The sequence below is a fragment of the Rosa chinensis genome, chromosome 6, assembly GCF_002994745.2.
Source record: "Rosa chinensis cultivar Old Blush chromosome 6, RchiOBHm-V2, whole genome shotgun sequence".
Lineage (NCBI taxonomy): Eukaryota > Viridiplantae > Streptophyta > Magnoliopsida > Rosales > Rosaceae > Rosa > Rosa chinensis.
The window spans coordinates 65,551,883-65,577,433 of record NC_037093.1 but is presented as its reverse complement, the minus strand read 5'-3'; the positions used below and the strand labels follow the sequence as shown (position 1 = coordinate 65,577,433).

General features: G+C 40.6%; 5 protein-coding genes across 5 annotated transcripts; all 5 read left to right on the top strand.

The window, feature by feature from the left end:
• Positions 1 to 1,277: 1,277 nt before the first annotated feature.
• On the top strand, positions 1,278 to 1,940 carry LOC112171779. The gene has a single exon (XM_024308910.1). It carries the CDS (start codon positions 1,278 to 1,280, stop codon positions 1,938 to 1,940), a length of 663 nt encoding a protein of 220 aa, XP_024164678.1.
• A 3,233-nt stretch (positions 1,941 to 5,173) lies between these two features.
• LOC112172809 (protein MIZU-KUSSEI 1) lies at positions 5,174 to 6,102 on the top strand. Its single transcript, XM_024310296.2, has one exon. The coding sequence runs from the start codon at positions 5,255 to 5,257 to the stop codon at positions 5,972 to 5,974; it is 720 nt and encodes a 239-aa protein (XP_024166064.1). The 5' UTR covers positions 5,174 to 5,254; the 3' UTR covers positions 5,975 to 6,102.
• Positions 6,103 to 7,754: 1,652 nt separating this feature from the next.
• LOC112173445 (F-box/LRR-repeat protein 3-like) lies at positions 7,755 to 10,737 on the top strand. The gene is made up of 2 exons (XM_024311069.2): positions 7,755 to 8,894; positions 9,273 to 10,737. The coding sequence occupies exon 2, from the start codon at positions 9,405 to 9,407 to the stop codon at positions 10,119 to 10,121; it is 717 nt and encodes a 238-aa protein (XP_024166837.1). The 5' UTR covers positions 7,755 to 8,894; positions 9,273 to 9,404; the 3' UTR covers positions 10,122 to 10,737.
• A 968-nt stretch (positions 10,738 to 11,705) lies between these two features.
• On the top strand, positions 11,706 to 12,809 carry LOC112171778 (F-box/LRR-repeat protein 3). The gene has a single exon (XM_024308909.1). The coding sequence runs from the start codon at positions 11,706 to 11,708 to the stop codon at positions 12,807 to 12,809; it is 1,104 nt and encodes a 367-aa protein (XP_024164677.1).
• Positions 12,810 to 14,229: 1,420 nt separating this feature from the next.
• Positions 14,230 to 15,300, top strand: LOC112171777 (F-box/LRR-repeat protein 7). Its single transcript, XM_024308908.1, has one exon. It carries the CDS (start codon positions 14,230 to 14,232, stop codon positions 15,298 to 15,300), a length of 1,071 nt encoding a protein of 356 aa, XP_024164676.1.
• Positions 15,301 to 25,551: the final 10,251 nt, after the last annotated feature.

The window sequence follows — 25,551 nt, the reverse complement described above, 5'->3', positions numbered from 1 at the left end:
GATAATCTCTGCAAAATTTCAGTCAAATTAATGATCTTTAAGGTATCTAACTCGCTTGAACTAGTGGACGAATTGAATCTGTCCAACCTGAACCATACTAGCTTTAATTCAGTTATCAATGTCTTAACGACCATCAATTTTGCTGAAATTTTGTAGAGATAGATCTATTAGTACCTAAAAAATGAGCAGTCGAGATGTGGATATGAGACCGAAAAGTGACCCTAGACTCCAACCTCGCACTTTAATTTCATAGCGAGGCCTCGCTCTGGATAGGATATGTATATATATATAGTTCTTTGTAACCCTTTTATATATATATATATATAATAAAACCGTTTGTTTGAATTTAAATTATACCGTGGACTACTGAAAAAAAAAAAAATTTAAACGTGCTAACTCTCTCTAAGAACCCTAAAGCTTTGCGGCGGCAAAGGCATCTCCAACCTCGTTCGATGTCTCCCTGACGTCGTGGGGATGCTGCTGGACGGGCGACATATGGTCTAACCTTATGGGATCTTTGCTTAAGGTTTTGATGGTGGTAACTATACCTATTTGGATCGAGATAGCTTGGGGCTGGAGGTTCATGACGAGGAGGCAGCTGGTTTTTGCTAGCTCCTAACGGCGTCGGCTAGGTTTCGCTCCAGAGGACAGCGTTGTGCGGCTCGAGCCGGGTTTCGAGTGGTCGAACTGTGGAGTAGATCGTACCTCGCTTCTAGGTTGGGCGCGAGATCGGAAGCAATGGCGTCAGGCGGCGATGGCGTCGAACGGCGAGGCATCAGGCGGGGATGGCGTCTTGAGGCTCGAAGGCTCTGTGTTGTGGAGAGATGATGGGCTAGGCTTCACTGTTGGGCCTTGGCTACATATCCTGTAGGGCTGAGGTTTATAGGCCCGGACCTTCACTTTGTCTTTTGGGCTTAGCGTTGGTCCTAGGGCTACTATTGGGTCTATTTGGACTCCAAATTAGATAGATTTTTCTTTCTAAGTTATACCCTATTTTTTTAGGGACCTATGCACTTTTGTTTTATTTTTGTGCCTATTTACTATGTATGTTCATAGTTTATAAGCTCGCTGAATAAGTAAGCACTGGTTGTCTAATGGGTGGTGCTAGCATACCACGTCATAAACTTGCCATAGAATTAGTACAACCAAACAGAATTCATTTAGCAGTTGAATAAGACTCATCACCCGTTTAGGTCATTCTATATATCACTACCGCGAAAACCCTAAACCTGCTACTCAGAAGAAAAACCCTAATCTCGTCCATAGCTGTAGCAGAAATGGTAAGGGTTCTTCATCGCGACTCATACGACGAACCGATGAACCCTCACGGCGTGGGCTGTTGTATGCTCATATTGGTCAGCCTGATGACCACGCTTCTGCTGATCGACACAATTGTACATCAGTCGCTCAATCCAGAGGAACCCCAGTTCTGGGTCGACTCAGCTGCCGTGACCGGACTCGAGCTCACCAGCTCCTCCGGATTGACTGCCACGTGGAATATGACGCTCGTGGCACACAATCCCAACCGCAAGCTCATGATCGACATTGCCGGTGTCCAAGTGTTCATATATTTCGGAAAAATGGAGAAGTACTACTGGTACAACCATGGGCATCTGGTTGAGAGCCAACACATTCTGGCGACGAAGCTGTTGCCTTCTTTCTTCTTGTACACAGGAAACCAGACGAGTCTGGATTTCAAGGTCGGAGTAGCGGGGCATTGCGTGGACGGCGAGACAGCCAAGGAAGTTTCACAAGGGAAGACAGTGAAGTTCGGGGTGTTTCTGCACGTTGAGTATAAATATAGGACCAAGGTCTGGTTGATGGGAGACACTCGCCCTATTAAGCTCTTGTGCGACCAGGTCGAGTTCCTGTTGCTCCCAAATACGAATCACCACGCCGGAGTTTCCACCTGTCAGTTTCCTTGCCGCATATTTGGATAATAAGCTTTTATTTTCGAAACTTGAAACGCTGATGCTGATGATTAGGTTTCCGTTTTAGAGGTCAGTTCAATTGTAGGAAATCGGGAATTTTGCACCATTTTATAGATTCTTGGTAAATAATGTATGCCAAGTTCTTCAATTTTCAGACTTTCAGAGTTATAGTGTGATACCATATGATGCATTTTGGAATGGGTGGGAAATTGTGGGCTTATAACTGGAGCCGACAACAGCCCTGATATCTCAAGCTGTGGGATTTCAATCCTTCTGTGGCCTGTGAGATTTTATGGGCCTGACGATGGGTTACATTTTGTTATAGCAAATAGATAAAGTTGGCCTGCTGCAATTATATCTTCGGTTTTCTCATGAACCCTCTTTTGAGTCTATTTTAGGAGAATAAGAAACTCAAGAAACTGCATAATGCCATCTGAAATGAAGCTTTCGTAATCAAATCGTACATTTTTTGTAAATATTTTGTCACGAAATGCTATCTTACATATTTGTGCACCTTAATCACGAGTCATTTTGATGATAATTTTTTGGATTACTCTTGATCGATGTTATTTTTGTTCATAATTTTGACTTTTGAGTCATTTGATGATCTTTTGCCTTCTTTTGCTAAATTATAGAGCAAGTTGACCAAAAAAGAAAGCTAATAGTCCCCGGCCTGATTTGTTAGAACTTTATATCAATTATTGAGTATGGAAGAGATAGATTTAACTTCAAAGAGTAGTAGGTCGTACACGGTTTGTTCTCCACATTGTCCAATCTCTAAAGATATTATGATAACCCCAATAATTCCAAGGATGTAAGTAATGACCATGCATTCAATTCCCTTCCTAGCTTAGTTACAAATATCATTTCCAATTTCTATTATCCTTCCCATTTTCTCAACCTTAATCATTCAACCAAATCTAACTGTTGGTTATATAATTTGAAACCTCACATACTTTGAAGTACAAGAGAAGTTTTAATGTTCATTTAAGAAGTTTTAACTCAGAATATCACAATAAATTCATAACTTTTGAATCAATCAATCACACAATCAATATAATTTTGCCACTGTTGAAAGTGGTGGAGATCATGCATTCTTTGTATTTTCCATTTAGCTTTATGTTACATCAATGTAGACTACAACCTCATTACGTAAATTCATATGGATCTGGAACCCATGCACCTTCGCTGCAGGCAACCTATATATAGTTTTGCATCCAAAGTATGCTAAAAAGGACCATTACTTTCTCAGTTTTTCTCTGTTCCCAGGCTTGCTCACTCAGTGAATCATTTTCCAAAAGTGAAATTAATGGCTCCACCTCAATTTTTTCCATTCATATTTTTCTCAAAACAATAATCAGATGTCGGTTGGAATGTCTCAATAAAACTGAAGAAAAATTCTTGTTGACGCCACAGAATTGAAATTTCATTATTAAGCTTATCTCACACAGAAAGCAGGAGCTGGCAGATGTGAAATTAGTAGTTGTGTTCATGCATTTATGCGTGAAACCTCTATTTCATTTGTAGCTATAGAAGAAAGAAGTAGACGTAACATGATCAAAGGAGTACGTAGAAGCCTTGTTCCTATCTCTTTAATGCTTTGTTTCTAATTATAAAAATCCAACCCACACACTTCAAAAAAACTCCAACTTGAATTCGTGATTGTGGGCACCGTAGAAAGGTGCCTATATAATGCAACAGATGCTGTTTAATATTGTCAAAAGATTATGGTTCGTCTTATGGTGATGCCGACACTACTACTTTTATATTGATCATCGCAAACGAGCCCCAGCACGGACACTGACCCTGGCTCCTTCTGTTTCAGTTTGGAATTTGTTATTAAACATTCAGTGAATCCCTAATTAAAGGGTTTAAACCTTGATTATTTGCTACTGAAATTGAAGGATTAGTTTTCGGTATCTTCACTCGCACCTTTCTGAACAAATTTGCACTCAAAATGATCAAAATGTGGATCAAGAGCGGTGTGGTAGGTCATATTTGTGTTGAGCGAAGAAAATACTTGATAGGTTCTATTTACACATTTACTTAAAAGTCTCAAGGTAAAACATTTGTTAAAAAGCTTAAAAGAGGACTATACACAAGGGCAAATATGTTACGAGGGTGAGGGAATGCAATGTGTTCGATGAGTTGTCTACAGGGTGTTTGAAGAATTGCTACAAACAGATACAGTAATAACTAGGGCAAGCATTGTAGACTGTTTCGTCTCAACCATAGATCGAAAATAAATTTTGGATCCGTGACTGCGATGATGGACACAAATCAGACCTGTGAAGCTGTGAGTAATGTGACCAAGTATTTCGATCAATCATTACCTTTGGCTGCCTAACATGGGTTTTCTGATAAGAGAATGACCATGGTCTGACATATAGAAGAGGGAGGAACTCAAAAGGAGCCAAGGAAAGTGATAGTCACCAACAATAGCAAAAAGCAGAGTTGAGTGCCATGGATTGAATGAACAGAAGCAGAACAGTACGGGCGAGGGAGAAAAAGATGAGCTGCACCTAAATAATTATTGAGCATTTAGGATGGGATGGGGTTTGGAAAAGCAATAAAGCAAGTGACATTGATGCTCAATGTGATGATCAGAGAGGCACATGCTAAACCAACATTGCCGCAGTCCTTTTTCTAGCTCTTGATGCTTTTTCAGTTTGTTTTTCTTCCTTCCTTCCCCACAACCTGTGTGGTCCGACCTCTTCTTATCTTATCACATTCAAGCCCCTTCTCCTTTTCTTCACTAAACTTTGTCACATCAATCTTTTAGTCCCATTAAGTTTCCTTTCACTCTTAACCAACTTGAAGTGTCTCTATTCCGAATTCCCGCCTTCATAGATTCCAAGGACATAAACATACCCCCACCCGAACTGAACAATTAGTTTCAAGCTCCTATTTTCCTCCCAACAAGGCCTGAGAACTCTCTCTACCTTAATATGTGTGACATGACAAGTGGTGATGACGGAATTTGGAAGTTGTCCCCATAAAATTGTGAAAAGGAAACTCCATGAGAAATCTCATCAAACACTTTAATTTTCTATTGAAATAGACTTTAAATTACACGCGTTTAAAGTGATTAATGAAATGTCTCATAACTAAGGTCCTATCCACAATGACTTTAGAAAGCAAATTCATTGTATTATTGGTTTTCAGTGGCACATCAGCATGATGACGTGCCACGCAAGTTTTTCTCCAACCTTCCCTTGTCTATATATATATATATTTCCAATCAGCGTACACAACCAGACAGTCATCTCTAACATACCCTTCTACTCTTCCTTGAAACTGATATCATATCCAGAACCCCAACAATGCCATCTGTGCGCTCTAGCCCATTCTATAACATGGAAAACTCAGCCCTCTTTTCTTTGATCCGGCATACTACTACCACCAATTCCACAACCGAAAAGCGTTCATCAAAGTCTTCATCATCATCATCCGGAGGCCTCCTCAAGATGTTCAAACTCTTTCCCATGTTGACATCAGGTTGCAAAATGGTGGCTCTGTTGGGCAGACCCCGAAAGCCTCTACTCAAAGACCATGCCACAACAGGTACAATTTTTGGTTATCGCAAAGGCAGAGTGAGCCTGGCAATACAAGAAGACCCTCATTGCATGCCAATCTTTGTAATAGAGCTGCCAATGCACAGCAATGTTTTCCACAAGGAAATGGCATCGGATATAGTCCGAATCGCACTGGAGAGCGAGACCAAGACGCACAAGAAGAAGGTGTTAGAGGAGTTTGTTTGGGCTGTGTATTGTAATGGGAGAAAAGTTGGGTATTCGATTAGGAGGAAACAAATGTCAGAGGATGAGCTTCATGTTATGCAAACTTTGAGAGGGGTTTCAATGGGTGCTGGAGTACTTCCAAGTCCATCGGAGAAGGAATATGCAGCAGATGGGGAACTGACATATATAAGGGCAAGGTTTGATAGGGTGGTTGGATCAAAGGATTCTGAGTCTTTGTACATGATAAATCCAGATGGTGCAGTTGGCCCAGAATTGAGTATTTTCTTTGTAAGAGCTCACTAATTAATATGTTATTATTCACCATATTTATTGATCTAGTTTTTGCTGATGTACGTAATATAAGGTTTTTAGATGAGTGATTCTCAAAGTTCAATGATTGGAATACAGATTTGATTGAGGCTACAAAAGTATCATTGATCTACGCAAAACTATCTTGTCAAAAGAGTGAAAAGATATCTGTTTGGGTAAAGAGGAGCTCTAAAACTTGCTTACAATGTATAATTTTGAGAATATGATTAATATGATACAGAAGATAAACACATGAATAATCATTGATGGCCTAACCTCAGGCCGGTTTAAGTTCACACGCCCCACTAAAAGTCTAAAACTAATGATTCAAAAGATCCAAGTGATTGAGTTATGGTAATAGTACGTGGTAGTATTTCCATCGCCGGCCGGTCTGTGCAGATTAAATTAACTCATGATTGATAAATCGTAAATGAAATCATTTTTTCGATAATGAAGAAAAAAGGTTAGGCTTCTGTTGGGGCCTTCATGGGTTATGTAATTCACAGGGATGGGTGCCTTTATTTGTTCGTTACTAGTGCACGGCTTTTTCGGATTGTTTTCTTTTTTACACCAATTGGGGGTAGAATTCGAATAGTTAGAGTTTGATAAAATTTGTTGGGTTAATTGAGCTAGTTATCTACCATCTAGGTTGTAGGTTGCAGATACTATCCTTATGTCCAAAAGTTAATTACCTCAATTTTTGGCACATATTGACATTTAATCCGTCAATTTCATACTAGTCTAATTAGAAGTTACAGTATTATTTTGCCTTGTGAAAGGTACAAGAGAAATTTTAAATACACACCCCTAACTACTTAATACACATCCCTATTATTTTATATTTCAAATTAAATTTTATAAGTATGTTAAATGACCAAAATAGACATCTTTGTATTAGAAGAAGAAAAAATTGAATCACGCATTTCTATGTCTATTTTTCTAAACCCTATACGTACGTTGCAATACATCTTTCTTCTCCGCACTTCATCACCTGAATTTCGACTACGGACATGAATTTGAAGACCTCGTTCAACAATCTTCAGTTGGCATATGTATTCTTCATCTTGTATTGAATATAATTCAACGTAATCTCGAAAGCTATCTCATTGGGATCTACCGTCGTTTTGGAGGTGGTAGCTAGTAAGTTGTGAGAGTGAGTAGAGTAAGAAAGCAAAGCATTTAGGTTTTTATTTTATTTTTATTTCTATCAGTTTTTAGTTTTCATCTTGCATAACATATTGAACATGTAGTGCATGAAAGTGTAAATTTTGCAGATCATATTGAAAGTTTAAATTTTGAAGGACTTGCAAATGTTCAAAATTTTATATTCAAATTCCAATTGATTGATGTCGTAATGGAGTTGGGATAGGCCAAAATTTCCAGCAAAAGAAAATATGTAAAAGAAAATTATGAAATCTCAATATACTAATATATAATATTAAATAATAATCTTAATATAGTCAAATAATATGATATTTCATGGTTTTAGAGATTAAGGGTATTTTAGGTCATTTGGGATGTGTATCTAGTCTAATATTAGAATGAAAAATTAAATATGTGGTGTATTGAGTGTGGGGTGTGTATTAAGAAAATAGAGGTGTGTATTTAAAACTACTCAAGGTACAACTACCTTACTCTGATAAAGAGAAATGTACTTTTTTTTTCTCTCTTACCAAAGTTACATCAAAAGTCATCTTAATGTATAATGTATAAATTATAATAAGGCAACTATAAGATCAAAGTGAGTTATTGAGCATAATACTTTGGAGGAAAGTCAATTATATGTGATTGATTTGAAAAAATGGCCGAGAAGTTTGTGGAACAATTGGACTGTTAACAGAGTTGGCAAACCAAAACAGTAAATATGCATGGCAAAAGAAAAACTATGGAAAATTGTTTGCTGAGTGACGATGAAGTAGGCCTAATCTTCGAAAGGTTAAGCGACCCAGATGATAGAAAATCCTTCTCCAAAGTCTGCAAGCAATGGCTGAGAGTGGAGGGTCTAACCCGACCATCAATTCTTCTCCTCGGACCTGAATTTCTCAGTCAATTCCCCAATTTAGTCACATTCGAAACGTCCAAGGATATCAGCGAAACCGACCTCAAATTCATAGCTAAAACCTGTCCCAATATCGAGGTGATCAACCTTAATTCCAAAGGCCGTCTTTGACATTGCAGACAAAGCAGGTTTATGCGCTTTGGCAAGAGGGTGTCCCAAATTGTCTCGGGTTTCGCCTAGAGGGAGAGTTTCGTTTGTAAACTTAGCACATAATTTACATACTTAGATTTGAATAATTGTTTCTTCTCCATCAATGACAGATCCCTTGAAGCAATTGGGTCATCCTGCTCTATTAGCTATTTGAATTTGGAATGGTGTTTTGGCATTACGGATAGAGGATTGGGTTTTCTGGCAAATGGGACTGTCTCAAAAACCCTCTAGACATCGGTCCTTGCTTGGTGCTCTAAAATTACTGGTGTTGGGGTCTTGCGGTTGCAGAAGATGCATTGCTTGGAGGACCTGAATTTGGCTCACTTGTCATCAGATGTCACCGACATCGGAGGTGTGGCAATCTCGGGTTGTCAAAACACTCAAGAGATTGAACTTGTACGCGGGGGTCGAGAGTGTTGTTGCTCTTGCTGAAAATTGCCTCAGCTTGGAGAGGCTTGATTTAAGTTGGTGTTCGGTGACTGGAGCTGGTATTCGTAAGTTTTCAAGTCATATGTGCTTAGAATCTCTTGTGTTGCGCTTATATGGTGAGTATCTCAATGCATGTGATGTGGAACATGTGATACTTGGATGCCCTTCACTAAAGTCTATTGTGGTCGACACAGTGACTAGTTAGTGGCTGCTGCCTCTATTAATGCAACAGAGTACTAGAAGATTCTTGACGGTGGAAGACGTACTAATGTCCGGGTATGGATGAATCGATCCAGCACCTTAATTGCTTGCTATTGCATATTTTGATCTCTTTAACGATCTCTCTTGCATATTTTGATCTTTTTGACGCTAGATTAGCAGATCAATGCAAGTTTTTATATGAGTACTATCTATATATTTTCATGCTGATAATTGCTGAAGCTTTCATAGACACCTTGAGCCTTGAGGTGTAGTGTTTTTTGTAGCCATGACAATTGACAATGCAATTGGTTATCATTCATCAAATTTATTCTGAACTTCATTATTCCTTTCTTCTCGTGAAAGTAAATCTGAGCCTTACTTTGTAATTCAGTTGCATTTTCTCAAGAGTCTCTTTATTTGTGTGTGTTTAACGTTTATTATGAATGTCTACAGTTGGAATTCCGTTTACTCATCTTTGCCAATAACAAAAGGAAAGCAAATCCTAGATTGGGAAAAGCCCAAGATTGGACTGAGCATGTTTAGGGCCGTCTGGCTTTATCAAATCCCTAGCCCAACCCATTTGACATGTCCTCGCGGAAAGTGCATAGTAGACTACACCATGGGGATGACTCTGTTGGTCGTTTCAGCGAGATGAGTGGAAAGGGGAAGACGGTTTCAGAAGCCAAAAAAGTATGCAAAATTTCTGTAATGGATGATGAGGATCTGCTTGCTCTAATCGCCAATAAGATTAGCAACCCAGATGATAGAAGATCATTTTCGGAGGTCTGCAAGCAATGGCTGAGAGTGGAAGGTCTAAACCGATCATCCCTTCGTCTTCTCCGATCCGAATATCTCCGTCAGGTACTCCCTAGATTCCCAAATTTACTCACATTTGAAACTTCCAAGCCTATCACTCAAACCAACCTCAAGTTCATACCTCAAACTTGTCGCGATCTCGAGGCCATCAACCTCAGGACCAAAGATCACCCTCCATTCAAGAAAAGTCCTGACTATTGGGTCGATGGTATGAGCGTTTTGGCAAAGGGGTGTCCCAAACTATCCCGGGTTATGCTTAGACGGAGATCGGTGAATGTTCATCTTACGTTTTTAAACTCAGCACACAATTTGACACATTTGGATTTGGGACATTGCTTGGTCTTGGACGAAGACCTCGAAGCAATTGGGTCTTGTAGTTCGATTAGCTACTTGAATTTGAAATGGGGTCTAATCACGGATGAAGGTTTGGGTTTTCTGGCAAATGGTTCTTGCTCGAAAACCCTCAAGACATTGATCCTTGCTTAGTGTGACGAGATTACAGATGTTGGGGTCTCGCTTTTGCACAAAATGAGCTGCTTGGAGTAGCTGAATTTGGCTTGGTTGTCATAAGTTACTGACATTGGAGGTGTCGCAGTCTCGGAAATTGGAACACTCAAGAAATTGAACTTGAGTTCGCTGTATAAAATCTCAGACTGCACCATTGCTGCTCTTGCTGAGAACTGCCGCAACTTGGAGGTGCTTAATATAAGTCGTTGTTCTTTGGTAACTGGAGCTGGTATTCGTGCATTTTCAACTCATCCGTACTTAGAATCTCGTGTATGATGGGAACACGTAGTACTTGGGTGTCCTTCATTGAAGTCTGTTGTGTTGAAATCAGGGAGAATTACGTGCATGCTGCCTCTAATGCAACTGAACACTCGGAAATTCCTGAGGTTCGAAGATTAATGGGTATGGTTGGATGCAGCAACTCAATCGCTGTATTTCTTGGCGTGAGCAACTAGCATTCTTTGGTCTTTTTCACCTTAGTTTAGAAAACAAGTTCAGCAATTGCCATGTTGAAGCTGTTTATAGATATCTTGAGATTTAATGTCTTTTTAGCCTTGCATGGACTATATATGCAGTTTGTTATCTAATTGTAGTAAGCATTTGAACTCTGAATTGCACTTTTTCTCATCTACTAGAAGAAGTGAAGCTGAAGCATTAACAATTGCATTCTGTACTGTTTACTCGCCACTCATCACCTGTTTGATGAAAAGCGCCCTTGTTTTCGGAGTTTTGTAACCTGTATAGTGTGGTCATACAGATCAAGAGTCTCTTTATTCAGTGGGTTTAAGGAAATCGTGCAAAGTTGAGAGCTCATAATTCCCACATACCTGCCTGCTAACTGAAAATTGCAGTTGTAGTGTAGGCTAAATTGCCCGTAATCTTGCTTCAATTTGTTTCAGCCTTAATGTTTAGTTAGAAAGGCCCCTACTCAAGCCAGAAACCAATCTTTCCTGCATAATCAGGCTGAGCCTTACTTAACTCGGCTCCAAACTAACAACAACAACAATGGTGATCTGGAATGGGGTTTGGAATGAGGCTTCTACGTTAAATCTTTCATTGACCTCTTCTTAGACACCCGAATTAGTCTTGTATGCGAACTGTCTCAAACAAAGGGATGTTAATCACGCGCCTATTGCCACAGCTGTAAATATATCGGTATTTTGAGAATATGCCTTAACGACCAATGTTTAACGATGGTTCCCTGGATTGGATGAGCTCTAACTCTTTGTAAAAATGCCTAAATGAAATCCTGCTTTCAAACATCATCCACGAATGCCATTTCTTTTGGTTTTGGTGCCCTTGATATGCATGTTTCTAATCATGGCCATCTTAATTTGAACATATGCTCTGCCTAAACCTCAAAGTTTCAAACCAATCCTGTTTAATAAACCTCCCTATATCGGGCTAGGCATATTTATCAAATTCCTAGCCCAACCCATCTGACCAAAAATAGATAACTACATGTCGCAGAAAACGAAACGTCACCCATCATCTCAATTCTCAAGCTTTCAATCTTTCACTACAACGCAAGTCGTCGTCAGTCTCGCTGTTTCAGAGAAAAAAATGGGAAAAGAATTGGGGAGAATTCCCTTGCTGTGTCACGAAGAACTTGGCCTAATCCTGACCAAGCTCAGCGACGCAGGTGACAGAAAAACCTTCTCCCAGGTCTGCAAGGAATGGTTTCAAGTCGAGGCTCTACACCGATCATCACTCCGTCTTCTCCGACACCAATTTCTCCGTCAGGTACTCCCTAGATTCCCAAATTTACTCACATTCGAAACCTCCGAGCCTGTCACCGACGCTGACGTCGAATTCTTAGCCCAAACATGCCCCCAACTCGAGACCATTGACCTTACTACATCAGGTCATAAACCCTTCAGTCTCTTGGGGTTTGGTCTAGTGGTGGTAGCAAATAGATGTCCAAAATTATCCAAGGTCTTGCTTAAAAGGAGAAGGTCTATTACTGATCCCGTAATTGTTTCGCTCATAAAGTTAGCACCCAATTTGGCACATTTGGATTTGGGAGGTTGCTATAACATCTCGGATAGAGCCCTCAAAGCAATTGGGTGTTGTGGTTCACTTAGCTATTTAGATTTGGAGTCGTGTGGTTTTACGGATCGGGGATTGGGTTTTCTTGCAAATGGGTCTTGCTCGAAAACGTTAAAGACATTGATACTAGCTTGGTGTAAGGGAATTACTGATGTTGGGGTCTCAAGTTTGCAGAAAATGCAATGCTTGGAGCACCTGAATTTGTCCAACAGTTCGAGGCATAAGATCACTGACATTGGGGGTGTCGCAATCTCGGCCATTAAGACCCTTAAGAAATTGAACTTGGCTGCGCTGGCCAAACTGTCCAACCGCACAGTTGCTGCTCTGGCTCAGAATTGCCCCAACTTGGAGGTGCTTGATATAAGTGAATGTAGGTTGTTAACTGGAGCTGGTATTCGTGCATTTTCGGGTCATGTGTGCTTGGAAACTATTGTTTTGCATCGTCTTCATCAAGTTAGCGCATCTGATTTGGAACACTTGGTGCTGGGATGCCCGTCATTGAAGTCTATACTTCTGCATGGTGAGGAGAGTTTGAGCAAGATATTGCCCCTGATGCGAGAGAGCACTAGAAGACTCGTGATGATGGGTAGCGCTTTTCCAACCTATTCCTTAAAATAGAGGTGGTGGTGATGGCTTGAACTTGGCAAAGGTGCGCTACAGTTTGGTGCTGCTTTGTTGCTTCTGTTCTCAACAACTAGTAAGTTTTTCATCAGCTGAAGAAGTTCATCATGTTAAATATTTCACAAAGACCTTTACATGTACTACTATTTTTGGCCTCGAAATTTCAAAGACCATTATTATCTGCATTTACAGGTTTTTCCATGTACATGTTCAATTAGCATATGTTCTTATATGTTTTGCCTCCAAGCAGTTCCATACGTGGGAGTTGCCTAGGATTATTATAGTATTATACACCGCAATTAGGCTTGTATGCCTAAATGTTTCGTAAAAATTAATGGCTGAATGAAATCTTGCTTGCAAACTTTAGTGCTGCAGTTCCACATGCCTGATAATAACTGGTCATTACCAGATATGATTTGAGGACTCTTGAGTTTTAGTATAAGAGAAATCCAGATGAACATAAGGCTGATACATATTCCCATTCTGGAATTGCACTTGAACCGTATTAGGCATTTGAATTCTGGATTGCATTATTCTAATGTTGTTTCACCTTAGGTTCATTTTACTTGGCCAGTGTTCCATGAAACACAATGCTTTTAGAAAATTACCTCTTGAAGCATCAGATACTAGTGTAAACTCTAAACATTCAAATGGATCAAGAGAGTTTTGACAAAATTTACGAGGGGTGTGAACATGGGACAGCTACTTGGCCTAATCCTGAACCAAGCTTAGCGACCTAGATGATAGAAAATCGTTCTCTGAGGTCTGCAAGCAAGGGCTGAGAGTGTAGGACGTAAACCGATCATTGATTCTTCTTCTCCAAGCCAAATATCTCCGTCAGCTATCAAGATTTTCAAACTTAATCACATTGAAACTTTCATATGTGACATAACGAATATCAAATTCGTAACCCGAACTTATCAGTTTTTTATTCAAAAAACTTTCATACTATGTTTCAACTTTTTTATTTTTTTGCCTGAATGTTGTGTTTCAAATTGAAAAAGGTTTTTTTTTGTTTGTTTTAAATATAAAAAAGAGTACTAGGTTTTTTTTTTTTCGGAACAAAAGAAAAACATTAAACCAATATTCATAGTTTTTTAGTTATTATCCTACTCATGTCTTAATTTTTATGAATTTCTGACTTTGAAGGGTTTATTGCCTGCCCTTAGATTTGTTTGGGCCTCTATATACCTTTTGGCTTTACGAATATCAGTTTCACGACAAAAAAAAATATATATATTCATAGTTTTAGAAAAATAAAAATGGTGAAAAACAGATGTTTCTACACGTGTCCCAAAGCATTAGAAGGAAACTACGTGTCGGTATAATATGTAACCACACCGAAAGATGAAATACCGGTGACTTGACCAGTTTGGTGTTCAAGCAAACAGAGTAGGAAACCAAATCAGAGAGAAAAATGGCGAAAAAATTAGGGAAAGTTTCTTTGCTTTGCGACGAAGAACTTGCCCTAATCCTCACCAAGCTTCTCGACCCAGCTGATAGAAAATCCTTCTCCCAGGTCTGCAAACAATGGCTTAGAGTCGAGGGTCTAAACCGATCATCAATTCGTCTTCTCCGACCCGATTTTCTCCGTCAGGCACTGCCTAGGTTCCCAAACATAGTCACCTTCGAAACACCCAACTCTATATCCGACACCGATCTCGAGTTCATATCCCAGACATGTCCCAAAATCGAGGTCCTCAACCTTAATTTGGTGACCACGTCGTGGGATCTTGGTCTCAAATGTTTAGGTCTACCGGCTCTGGCAAATGGGTGTCCGAAATTGTCCAAGGTTATACTTACAGGCAGAAGCTCTATTACGGATCAGATATCTGTTTCGCTAATAAACTTGGCAAAAAATCTGACGTATTTGGACTTGGGGTGTTGTTTGGAGGTCTCGGACAAATCGCTTGAAGCTATTGGGTTTTGTAGTTCGATTAGTTATTTGAGTTTGGAATGGTGTTGTCAGATTACGGATAAAGGATTGGGTTTTCTTGCAAATGGGTCTTGTTCGAAAACCCTCAAGACATTGATCCTAGCTTGGTGTGAAGGGATTACAGATGTTGGGGTATCGCATTTGCAGAGAATGCATTGCTTGGAACACCTTAATTTGGCCAATTGCGGCCGAAGGATCACCGACACTGGAGGTGTGGCAATCTCGGCCATTTCAACCCTCAAGAAATTAAGCTTGATTGCGCTGGTAAAAGTGTCGGACCGCACCATTGTTGCTCTCGCTGAGAACTGCCTCAACTTGGAAGTTATTGATTTAAGTGATTGTAGACTGACTGGAGTTGGTATACGTGCATTTTCGAGTCACAAATTGTTGCAATCTATTGTTCTGCGGTTCTGTAATGTTAGTGGGCATAATTTGGAACACTTGGTGCGTGGATGCCCGTCACTGAAATCTGTTGTGCTGGATTCTGAGACTTTAATTCAGATGAAGCCTCAGCTGGGAAAAAGAACTAGTAAAGTTGTGACAATGTATTAGTGGTGATGGCTTGAACTTGTGCAAGGTTGGTGAGAGTTTGGTTGTGCTCTGCTGCTGCTTCTTTTTTCCACAACTTGTAGTTTTTATCTTTTTCCTTGTCTGTGTTAAATCGTTGAAAGACCTTTAGAGGTACTACTATTATAGCCTGGAAATTTCAGTTCAATATCTTGTTTACAGGTTTTCATGTAGAGGTTGCAATTTATATACTCCTTATATGTTGGCTTCATTTAGTTCCACATGGGGACTGTAGTTACATTGTTGCCTAGTGAGAACAATATTTCTGCCGGTCTTGTATGAAACTGAATGAAGACGCAACAATTAAGAAGAATATAGATTACATAACCTATGGGTAAAAGGGTTTTGTATTATTTTAAGCTACGACATATTTTGCCATAGTTGGGCACACCGTTGTTGATCTTAAAAGGAATCTACAATCACCAATCTGGAACATAAGAAAAGCTAAGAACTGTTCCATTTGCTCCTATGCCTTTCCAGAAGTCCAGCCAAGGAGTTTGTTTCACCACTTAAGAAGAACACTTGCCCCACTTCCTCTATTGTTAGCTCAATATTTCTCCTTTGCAAGAATCAAATCACTATCCAGACAAACCTGGTTAAAGGTGCCAAGCTTTTGGACTAAAACCGCATTTTGTGAAGTAATCTTCAAATTTATATATAAAGAAGTATTTATTAATCATGCCTCAAAGTTACTCGAGAGCTTTATCTTGCCCGTTTCCTCCATAAATTAACCTGCTCAAGGCTGGTCTTAAGATTCTATGGACCTAAAGCGAGCGATCAAATGTGTTTTCTATGAAATTATAGCATAAAGACGACTTTTTTTTTTTTTTTTTTTTTCATTGCAATGTTTACCCGGTTTATCTATTGTTTTCAGAAAATTACTTCTTGATGGATATGATTATATAATATGAGTAAGAGCATACAAAATGTACGTTGGGAATGGGACAGCATCTGGGCTGAGTTCATAGTGCGAGATTAAATTTGGGCCAGGAAGATCTGGGCTGATTATGTCTAGCCCAACCCATTTGACAGACGCTATATGGCCGAGAGCATCCAGTTGGTTTTGGTTCAGGCATTCAGCAAAGAGAGTAGCAAACCAAAGCAGAGAGAAAATGGCCAGAAATTTAGGGAGAATTTGTTTGCTGGGTGTTGGTGTCGAAAAATTCCGTTGAAGAGTTTGACTCACCAATTCATGCGGACTGGAGCGGGAGCTGACCGGGAACAATCGAGAAGCTTCCCTCGAGCGTTGACCTGGAGTTTGACGGTCGGCTCGAGGAGAAGGGGGGGTACCTGCAGAAAGCCCTCTGATGCCTAAGTTAGTACGTTTCTTAATGGTGGAGTAGAGATAATTGGAATTCGATATCTTACCTGGTCAGTATGCCCCCTATTTATAGGTGAGGGAGAGCTTACCCCTTAAGTCATGTTTAATATCGATAACTGTACTCATTATTGCCATAACTCCGCAGTATTGAATAACGTCATCACTGCGCGTTATTCAATAATGCCATCAATAACGCCATCACTTCGCATTACGGCGTTATTGAATAACGTCATCACTGGGCGTTATACCATTACTCCGCGTTGTTAATAACGCCATTACTCCGCGTTATGGAATAACATCATCACTCCGTGTTATGGCATTATTTAATAACGCCATCATGTCACATCATTACGACCGCACCTCCATAACGCCATCTTCATTGTGGCGTTAATAACCGTAATTGTCACTGCATTTACGACAGTCATTACTCGAGTTCTTATGGCAAAGTTTCACCGTCATAATGGTGGGTCAAAATTGTTGACTACCCCCACAATGCCCCCAAATTTTCTCTTTGGACACTCGTCCTAAGAGGAAATTTCTAAAATCTGGCCCCAACCTCGACCCCGACCCGAGCCCAACTCTAAGGTTCCCTCTTTCAACTCCGTATGATCTCTTTCTCCTACTAGCCTTGATGCGGTTATCACCTTGAACCTCGACAAGATATGACACCTCGATGAGGTGACGCTTTTTGCTTTTTGAATTTACATATCCTCTAGAGTTCACCTCCTCAGCGATAGCTTTTTCCCTTGTCGAGAGCCTTTTTCCTTGCAAAGAGATTTTTTCTCATTTATAGCATTGTTCATCGCTAAGAGCTTTCCTTACTAAGAGCCTTTTCGTCGTCGAGAGCTTTTTTCGTTGACGGTGTTTTTTCTTTTATTGCGAGCTTTCCTCGTCAAGAGATCTTCCTCATTGATGGTGTTTTTCCTTTGATGAAGGCCCTCCTCGTCGAAGACATCTTTCCTTCACTAAAGGCTTATCGAGGGCTTGCTTCTCCTTCATCGATAGTCCTTGTACTCCTCATATTGCCCCCATGTTTTTCTTTGCTGCGTACTCAAAAACATAGGAAGAGTAATAGTACGTCGCCTATATATCAATGTCGTTCTTACCAAGAACCGGCGCTTAAGACCGTCGCCTATATATCAATGTAGTTCTTACCAAGAACCGGCGCTTAAGAACAGTTCAATAACAATGAAAAAACACAAATTTACTCAAAGCAACAAGAGTTCGAAATCAAACCGTATATGATGAACTCATGGATTGCCTTCAAGGTGAAGAAATAGTTTTTGTATGGGACACAAAGTTGCCCCCATTTTCCTTTAAGTCCAATAAACAATATATATTTTATTTACTTTGGCCACCGGCCTCATACATTCCTCTTGGCCAACGGCCTCACACATACATTTTGGCCACCGGCCTCATACATTCCTTTTGGCCATCGGCCGCACACATACACTTTGGCCACCGGCCTTACATTTATATTTCGGCCACAGGCCTCGTGTATTATTTCGGCCACCGGCCTCGCGCTTACATTCAGGCCACCGGCCTCATATATTTATTATGAAATGAGATTCGATTATAGCTATCCCTGTTTGTTCGGCGAGCAATGTTTACCATTAAATCACACGATTTAAGCAAATAATATTTTATTTATGTTGGCCACTGGCCACAAATGCATTTCGAATACAAAAGGAAGTGAAAATCAAAGAAATGATCATGAAAAGAAAGAACATCAGTCTATGTTACCTGGTTTTTGCCCCCTCGACCCAGATTTCACCCTCGACCCTTATAAGAATATCATCCATGTCTCTTGGCGGGTTGCGCAATAGATTTTCATATAGGGGTGTACCTGGGAAGAGTCCTTCGCGGAAGGCGATTACTGCGCATTGAGGGTCACAGTTGATGTACATCATCTCTGCCCTGAATCTCTTGAAGAAATACTCAATTTTCTCTCCTACTTTTTGCTTGGTGTTGAATAAGGTCGCCATGTCCTTCTTTTGTTTGCGGCTGCAGAAATATTGGGAGATGAATGTCCTGCTCAAAGGGTCGAAATCTGGGATTGACTGAGGCTAGAGATCCTGGAACCAAGCTGAGGCTGGTCCCGTGAGACTTGATGGGAAAAGCTTACACATCAGCTTCCCATCCATTGTCTCGATGGACATCTGTTGTTTGTATCCTTTGATGTGGTCTACAGGGTCGGTGGTCCCATCATATTTTTGGAAAACGGGGGTTGCGAACCGTCGGGGCTTTGTCGCATTTAAGATGTCGTTAGTGAATGGGGATTTTCCGACATCACTAGCGATCTCGGCTGCCAGCTCTCGGGGGCCAGTGCGCTTGCACTGTTTGATCATCTTCTCCATTTTCTCTCGCCACCCCTCATTGCGTGGTCGCTTGTGGCGTCCTGCCCCGACACCACCATTATCATTCAGCGTGCCACTTAATCTCTCTACCAAGGTTCCTTCTGTGCCACCGGCTATCGTGTTGGTTATCCTGTGGTTGTGGCGGGCATCGCTGAGCTCGTCATCTGAAGAGTTGCTATCGAGCTGGAGGATTTGTTCGAGCCTTCTCCGTTGACGAGCTTCACGGTCCTGCTTTTCCCTCCGAAGTTGTTCAAGTTCTTGTCCCAGTGTTGTGCCTCGCCAACTAGAGGCAAGTTTAGATGACCGACCAAGTTTGGGAGAGGCTCATTCAGGGGCTGGACTTCGTTGCTCCCAGTCCTTAGCGACAGAAAAGGGATTCCATCAGGCACAGCTCCCGCTATCACTTTTTAGGGAAAAGTGTTTCCCACAGACGGCGCCACTTGTTGGTGAAGAAAAATTTTGTTAAGGAGTTTGACTCACCAATTAATGTGGACTGGAGCGGGAGCTGACCGGGAACAATCGAGAAGCTTCCCTCGAGCGCTGACCTGGAGTTTGACGGTCGGCTCGAGGAGAAGGGGGGGTACCTGCAGAAAGCCCTCTGATGCCTAAGTCAGTACGTTTCTTAATGGTGGAGTAGAGATAATTGGAATTCGATATCTTACCTGGTCAGTATGCCCCCTATTTATAGGTGAGGGAGAGCTTGCCCCTTAAGTCGTGTTTAATATCGATAACTGTACTCATTATTGTCATAACTCCGCAGTATTGAATAACGTCATCACTGCGCGTTATTCAATAATGCCATCAATAACGCCATCATTTCGCATTACGGCGTTATTGAATAACGTCATCACTGGGCGTTATACCATTACTCCGCATTGTTAATAACGCCATTACTCCGCGTTATGGAATAACGTCATCACTCCGTATGATGACATTATTTAATAACGCCATCATGTCACATTATTACGACCGCACCTCCATAATGCCATCTTCATTGTGGCGTTAATAACCGTAATTGTCACTGCATTTACGACAGTCATTACTCGAGTTCTTATGGCAAAGTTTCACGGTCATGATGGTGGGTCAAAATTGTTGACTACCCCCACACCGGGTGAGGATGAACCAGCACTAATGGTCAACAAGGTTAGCGACCCGGCTGATCGGAAATCGTTCTCGGAGGTCTGCAAGCTATGGTATAAAGTGGAGAGTCTAAACCGATCATCACTTCGTCTTCTCGGTCCCAATTTTCCCCGTCAGGTACTCCCAAGATTCCCAAATTTAGTCAAATTCGAGACATCCCACTCCATCACGGACGATGATCTGGAATTTTTGGGCCAAACTTGAGGTCCTCAACCTTAATTTAACTGGTCATATATGTTTCCGTCTCTTAGGCGTAGGTCTACTCACATTAGCAAATGGGTGTCAAAAGTTGTCCAAGGTTATGTTAAATTGGAGAAGGAGTATTAATGATTCCGTACTGATTTCCCTTACAAGTATAGCAGAGTAGCAGACAACTTGACACATTTGGATTTGGGAGGTTGTATTAAGGTCTCGGACGAAGCCCTCGAAGCAATTGGGTCTTCCAGTTCGATTAGCTATTTGAATTTGGAATGCTGTCTTCTGGTTACGGATCGCGGATTGGGTTTTCTAGGAAATGGGTCTATCTCAAAAACCCTCTAGACATTGATCCTTAATTGGATCACCAGCATTACTGATGTTGGGATCTCGCCTTTGCAGAAAATGCATTGCTTGGGGCACCTGAGTTTGGCTGACTGTTCGCAACCAGAGATCACTTGGAGATGTCGCAATCTCGGCCATTTTAACCCTAAAAAAATTGAGCTTGTGCAGGCTGGGCGAAGTGTCAGACCGCACCATTGTTGCTCTAGCTCAGAATTGCCCCAACTTGGAGATGGTTGGTTTAAGTGACTGTGGAATAACTGGAGCTGGTATTCGTGCATTTTCAGGTCACGCTTGCTTACAAACTATTGTATTGCGCTTATGTGAAGTTGGCGCATCTGATTTGGAACACTTGGTGCTTAGCTGCCGGTCATTGAAGTCTATTCTGGATTTCTGGTGCACCATAAAACGCTAAAGCAGATATTGCCTCTGATGCGAAAGCGGACCAGGAAGATTTGTGAAAAGTGGGTTACTGGAGAATATAGTGGAGGTTTCAGATTTAGCTTGGTGAGAGCTTAGGTTGATCTCCGCCTTATTTTTCCACATCTAGTAATTTCATCTTTTGGAACTTCAGCCGGAGAAGTTTATCCATGTTAAATCTTTCAAACAAATTAGTGTTTAGCTGCAATTTCTGTTCAGTATCTAGTTTTATCTATAATTTCAGTATCTGTACTTTCAGGTTTTCCATGTAGAGTTGGAATGTATATTCTTTTTTTGTTTTAGCTTCATCCAGCCCATATGAGCCTGTAACAAGACTCATGCGAGATAATCAGCTCTGACTGTTTGTACCTAAATGAAATCGTGATTGCCAACGTTGCCTGAAATTTTAGTAACCGGGCATTTTAGCCAGTGTTTTAGTAAAATGAGTACATTGCAGCCTTATTTGGGAACCGAATTGGTAAACATATTCACTGGTATTTAAGCTAAGCGTATGTGTGTTTTGCATCCAATTTTTTTCTTAAACGTTTAGACCCAATTTCCCCTCCCAGAAAGTGGCTGGTTGGGTTGGCAAGGACCTACTTGAACCAAATACCCATCTTACATAGAGTCATACATAGTTGATAGTTCTAGTTGACAAAGGCAACTGATATGAGCTGCATATTTTAGTCCTCTCTTTTTTTCCCGGGCAGAAGAAGTTCATCCAGGTTGGACGTTTCAAAGACTTAAACGTAGTGACTTGAGTTAATATCTTGTTAGTACCTAATCACAACAGAGAGAGCGTGGCAAAAATACTAGGGCATATTTATTTTCTTTGTGACAAAGAACTCGGCCTAATCCTCAACAAGCTTAGCGACCCAATTGATAGAAGATCGTTTTCGGTGGTCTGCAGGCAGTGGTTGAGAGTTGAGGGTCTAAATCTATCATCCATTCGTCTTCTCCGGCCCTATTGTGTTCCTCAGGTGCTGCCTACATTCCCAAATTTAGTCGCATTCGAAACATCAGTCTGTCACCGACACCAATCTCATATTCATTGCCCAAACATGTCCCAAAATCGAGGTCCTCAACCTTAATTTAAAACGACGTCTTTCGATCTTTGTCTCTGACGCTTAGGCCTACCAGGTCTTGCAAATCGGTGTCCAAAACTGTCCCAGGTTAAGCTTGGAGGGAGAATGTCCGTTACGGATCTTGTACCTATTTCGCTAATAAAGTTGGCACATATTTTGACATATGTTTGGACTTGGGAGGTTGTTTAAATATCTCTGACGAGGCCCTTGAAGCAATTGCGTGTTCGAGTTCAATTAGGAATTTGTATTTGGACAAGTGTTACCGGATTACGGTTCGTGGATTGGGTTCTCTGGCACATGGTTCAATTTTTCGTGCTCAAAAGCCCTCTAGACATTAGTCCTTGCTTTCAACCGCGACATCACTGATGATGGGGTCTTGCTTTTGCGGCAAATGCATTCTTGAAGCACCTTAATTTGGCAAGCTGTTCGCAATTTAGGATCACCGACATTGGGGGTGGCGCGCTCTCGGCTATTTCAACCCTCAAGAACTTGAGCTTGGAAGAGCTGTCCAGAATGTCGGACCGCACCATTGTTGCTCTTGCTAAGAATTGCCCCGACTTGGAGGTCCTCGACTTAACTCGATGTGGAATAACTCCAGCTGGTATTCGTGCATTTTCTGGTCATAAGTGTTTCTATTGTTCTGCACTTTTGTAGAGTTTGTGTCTTTGATTTGGAACACTTTGTGCTTGTATGCCGGTCAGTGAAGTCTTTCGTGCTGCATCATGAAAGGATATTGCCTCTGTTGCAAGAGAGCACTAGAAGATTGGTGAGGCTATATTAAGTGGCAGTGATGGATTGAACTTGACAAGGGTTTAAGGGTTTGATCTTTTTCCTTAGCCGGACAAGTTCATCTACTAGTTTAATCTACCATTCAATATCTATGTATAGAATTTCCATGTATATTCTTCTTTTTTTCGCAGTGACTTCATTAAGCTCCCATATGAGGGAGCAGAAGAATTTTTCTTTCGTGGGAAGTTTCAAAGACCTAGATGTAGTCCTATTTTAGCTTGAATTAAGTTGGTACCTGCTTATCTACCATCAAGGTTGCAGATACTATTTTTGTGTCCAAAAAGTTGCAAAACTTGTTTGTACACATAAACTCTGAACACAGATTACTTCATTGACCATGAAAAATATGAATAAGAGCAAATGCCTGGCTCTAACTAATTGAGTTAGGTAAGGCCTACTTTGAGCCGAAACTACTTCCATCATACCTTAACTCTCGTAGTTTTGATCCCGTAGATTCTGGCCGATTTTCTCATTAAGCGAAACATACGAATCAGATTGATTTCTTACCTTGTGTCCTGAGGCAACAAAAAGCCATGCCATGCCCAAAGTGACAAGCAGCTAACAAATGCAACTGTATGCCCAAATTGATCTTTAGTGAACTCGTCCTCTGTTCCAATCTACTAAGGACAGCCATGGGAAGCTAAAATGGGCTTTTAGAATTGAGGGTTCCAATCTAACTATATAAGCCTACAAAACCCAGTCCAAATCTATCCTATTCAACTTTAGCTAATCCTAGCTTAGTTCGCAAAAATAGAGATAGGGTTTACATTTCAATATGGAAAAACCTTAATTTAAACAAACAGAGTTTTTAATCATCAAAACCGACCTCTCAAGAAATTTCATAGATTGCAACCAAATCCTTTTGGATAGAATTCAGATGGTAGGTATTAGTGAAAGGACTAAATCTAGATCTTCTCTGGTCTAAAGGACTGAGGGGTCTCTTTATTTTAATTCAAGTCCATCTGTCAACAGCTTGCAAATTACAACAGTTTTGTGCACTTGTATAAATTAAGCAACTTGTAGACTTGTAGATTACTAGCTAGCTAGCTAGGTAGATTTGAACCTTGGAGATTTTTTTTTTTTTAGAATGGAACCTTGGAGATTAGGAGGACTTGGTTTGAAACTACTTGACAAGCAAGCATTGTTATTTAGTCATAGTCACAGATGGTAGTGTTAAACAGCGACAAATGTGGCCTGTGGCCCACCATTGTACTGATACTGTCCCAACTTAACCACCTGTTAGGTATTAAGTTTTAATTACAAAATGCCTCAGTACAATTGGGTGTGATCCACCCAAAGTTATATTTTATTTGTCACTTTTTCCAATGTGAGATCTTTCCTCTCCAACACGCCCCCTTACGTGCATCCTTGGTACTAGGTCTGCAAGTGAAATTAATTAACAATCCAATTCTCACATTGAAAATCCAACTTAACCACCTGTTAGGTATTGGGTTTTAATTACAAAATGCCTCGGTACAATTGGGTGTGATCCACCCAAAGTTATATTTTATTTGTCACTTTTTCCAATGTGAGATATTTCCTCTCCAACACGCCCCCTTACGTGCATCCTTGGTACTAGGTCTGCAAGTGAAATTAATTAACAATCCAATTCTCACATTGAAAATTGGGACACAAGTCTCATATCAGAGACTTGGCCAATATAACAATCCAAGACCCACATTGGACACTTGGTAACAATCCACAGTCATGATCACCTGGTCACATGCTGACCAAATATTATTTGGTCAGTCACCGTTCGATTGACATCGGACGGTTGACAGCTAAGTGATGAAATCTGAGATGAGAGCTGTCAACCGTCTGATCTCAATCGAACGGTGACTGACCAAATATCATTTGGTCAGTAGGTGATCATGTGAACGGGGCCAAACAATCCAATCAGAATATTCCGATGGCAAAATAAGGAACCCAAATTCGGGCAAATGACAATTGGAGACGCAATTAGAGAGAGACCCGCTCTGATACCATGTTAAACAGCGACACCATTGTACCGATACTGTCCCAACTTAACCACCTGTTAGGTGTTGAGTTTTAATTACAAAAGGCTTCGGTACAATTGGGTGTGATCCACCAACTTATAAGTTATATTTTATTTGTCACTTTTTCTAATGTGATATCTTTCCTCTCCAATAGGTAGGACTTTATTTTCTTTTTGTGAGTGGAGCTGGGAGAGAAATATATATACCTATGCCTCTTTGGACTCCCCACAGCACAAGAAACAGTTTAAAGAGAAATTAAAACAAGGGAAATGGTTGAAAATAAAATGTTGAGGGCATCAGAATATTATAGAAAGGAAAATAGAAAAGTAGGTACCAACTTGAATTGTTGAGGCTAGATGGAGTGTGCAGACACTCCAGGTTGGCATAATAGAGACACTGTTGAGAATGAAACCATTTGTTTATAGCTTAGATGGGATTTAGACGATAATGATGCTTTGACATAAGAAAAATATATTACTATCGAGTATAATTTTTTTAAAATAAAATTACTTGTCGGCATGAAAATTGTTTAGTGAAGGAGATGAAATCGAAACTAAATATCAATTCACAATCATATGTAACGAAAATTC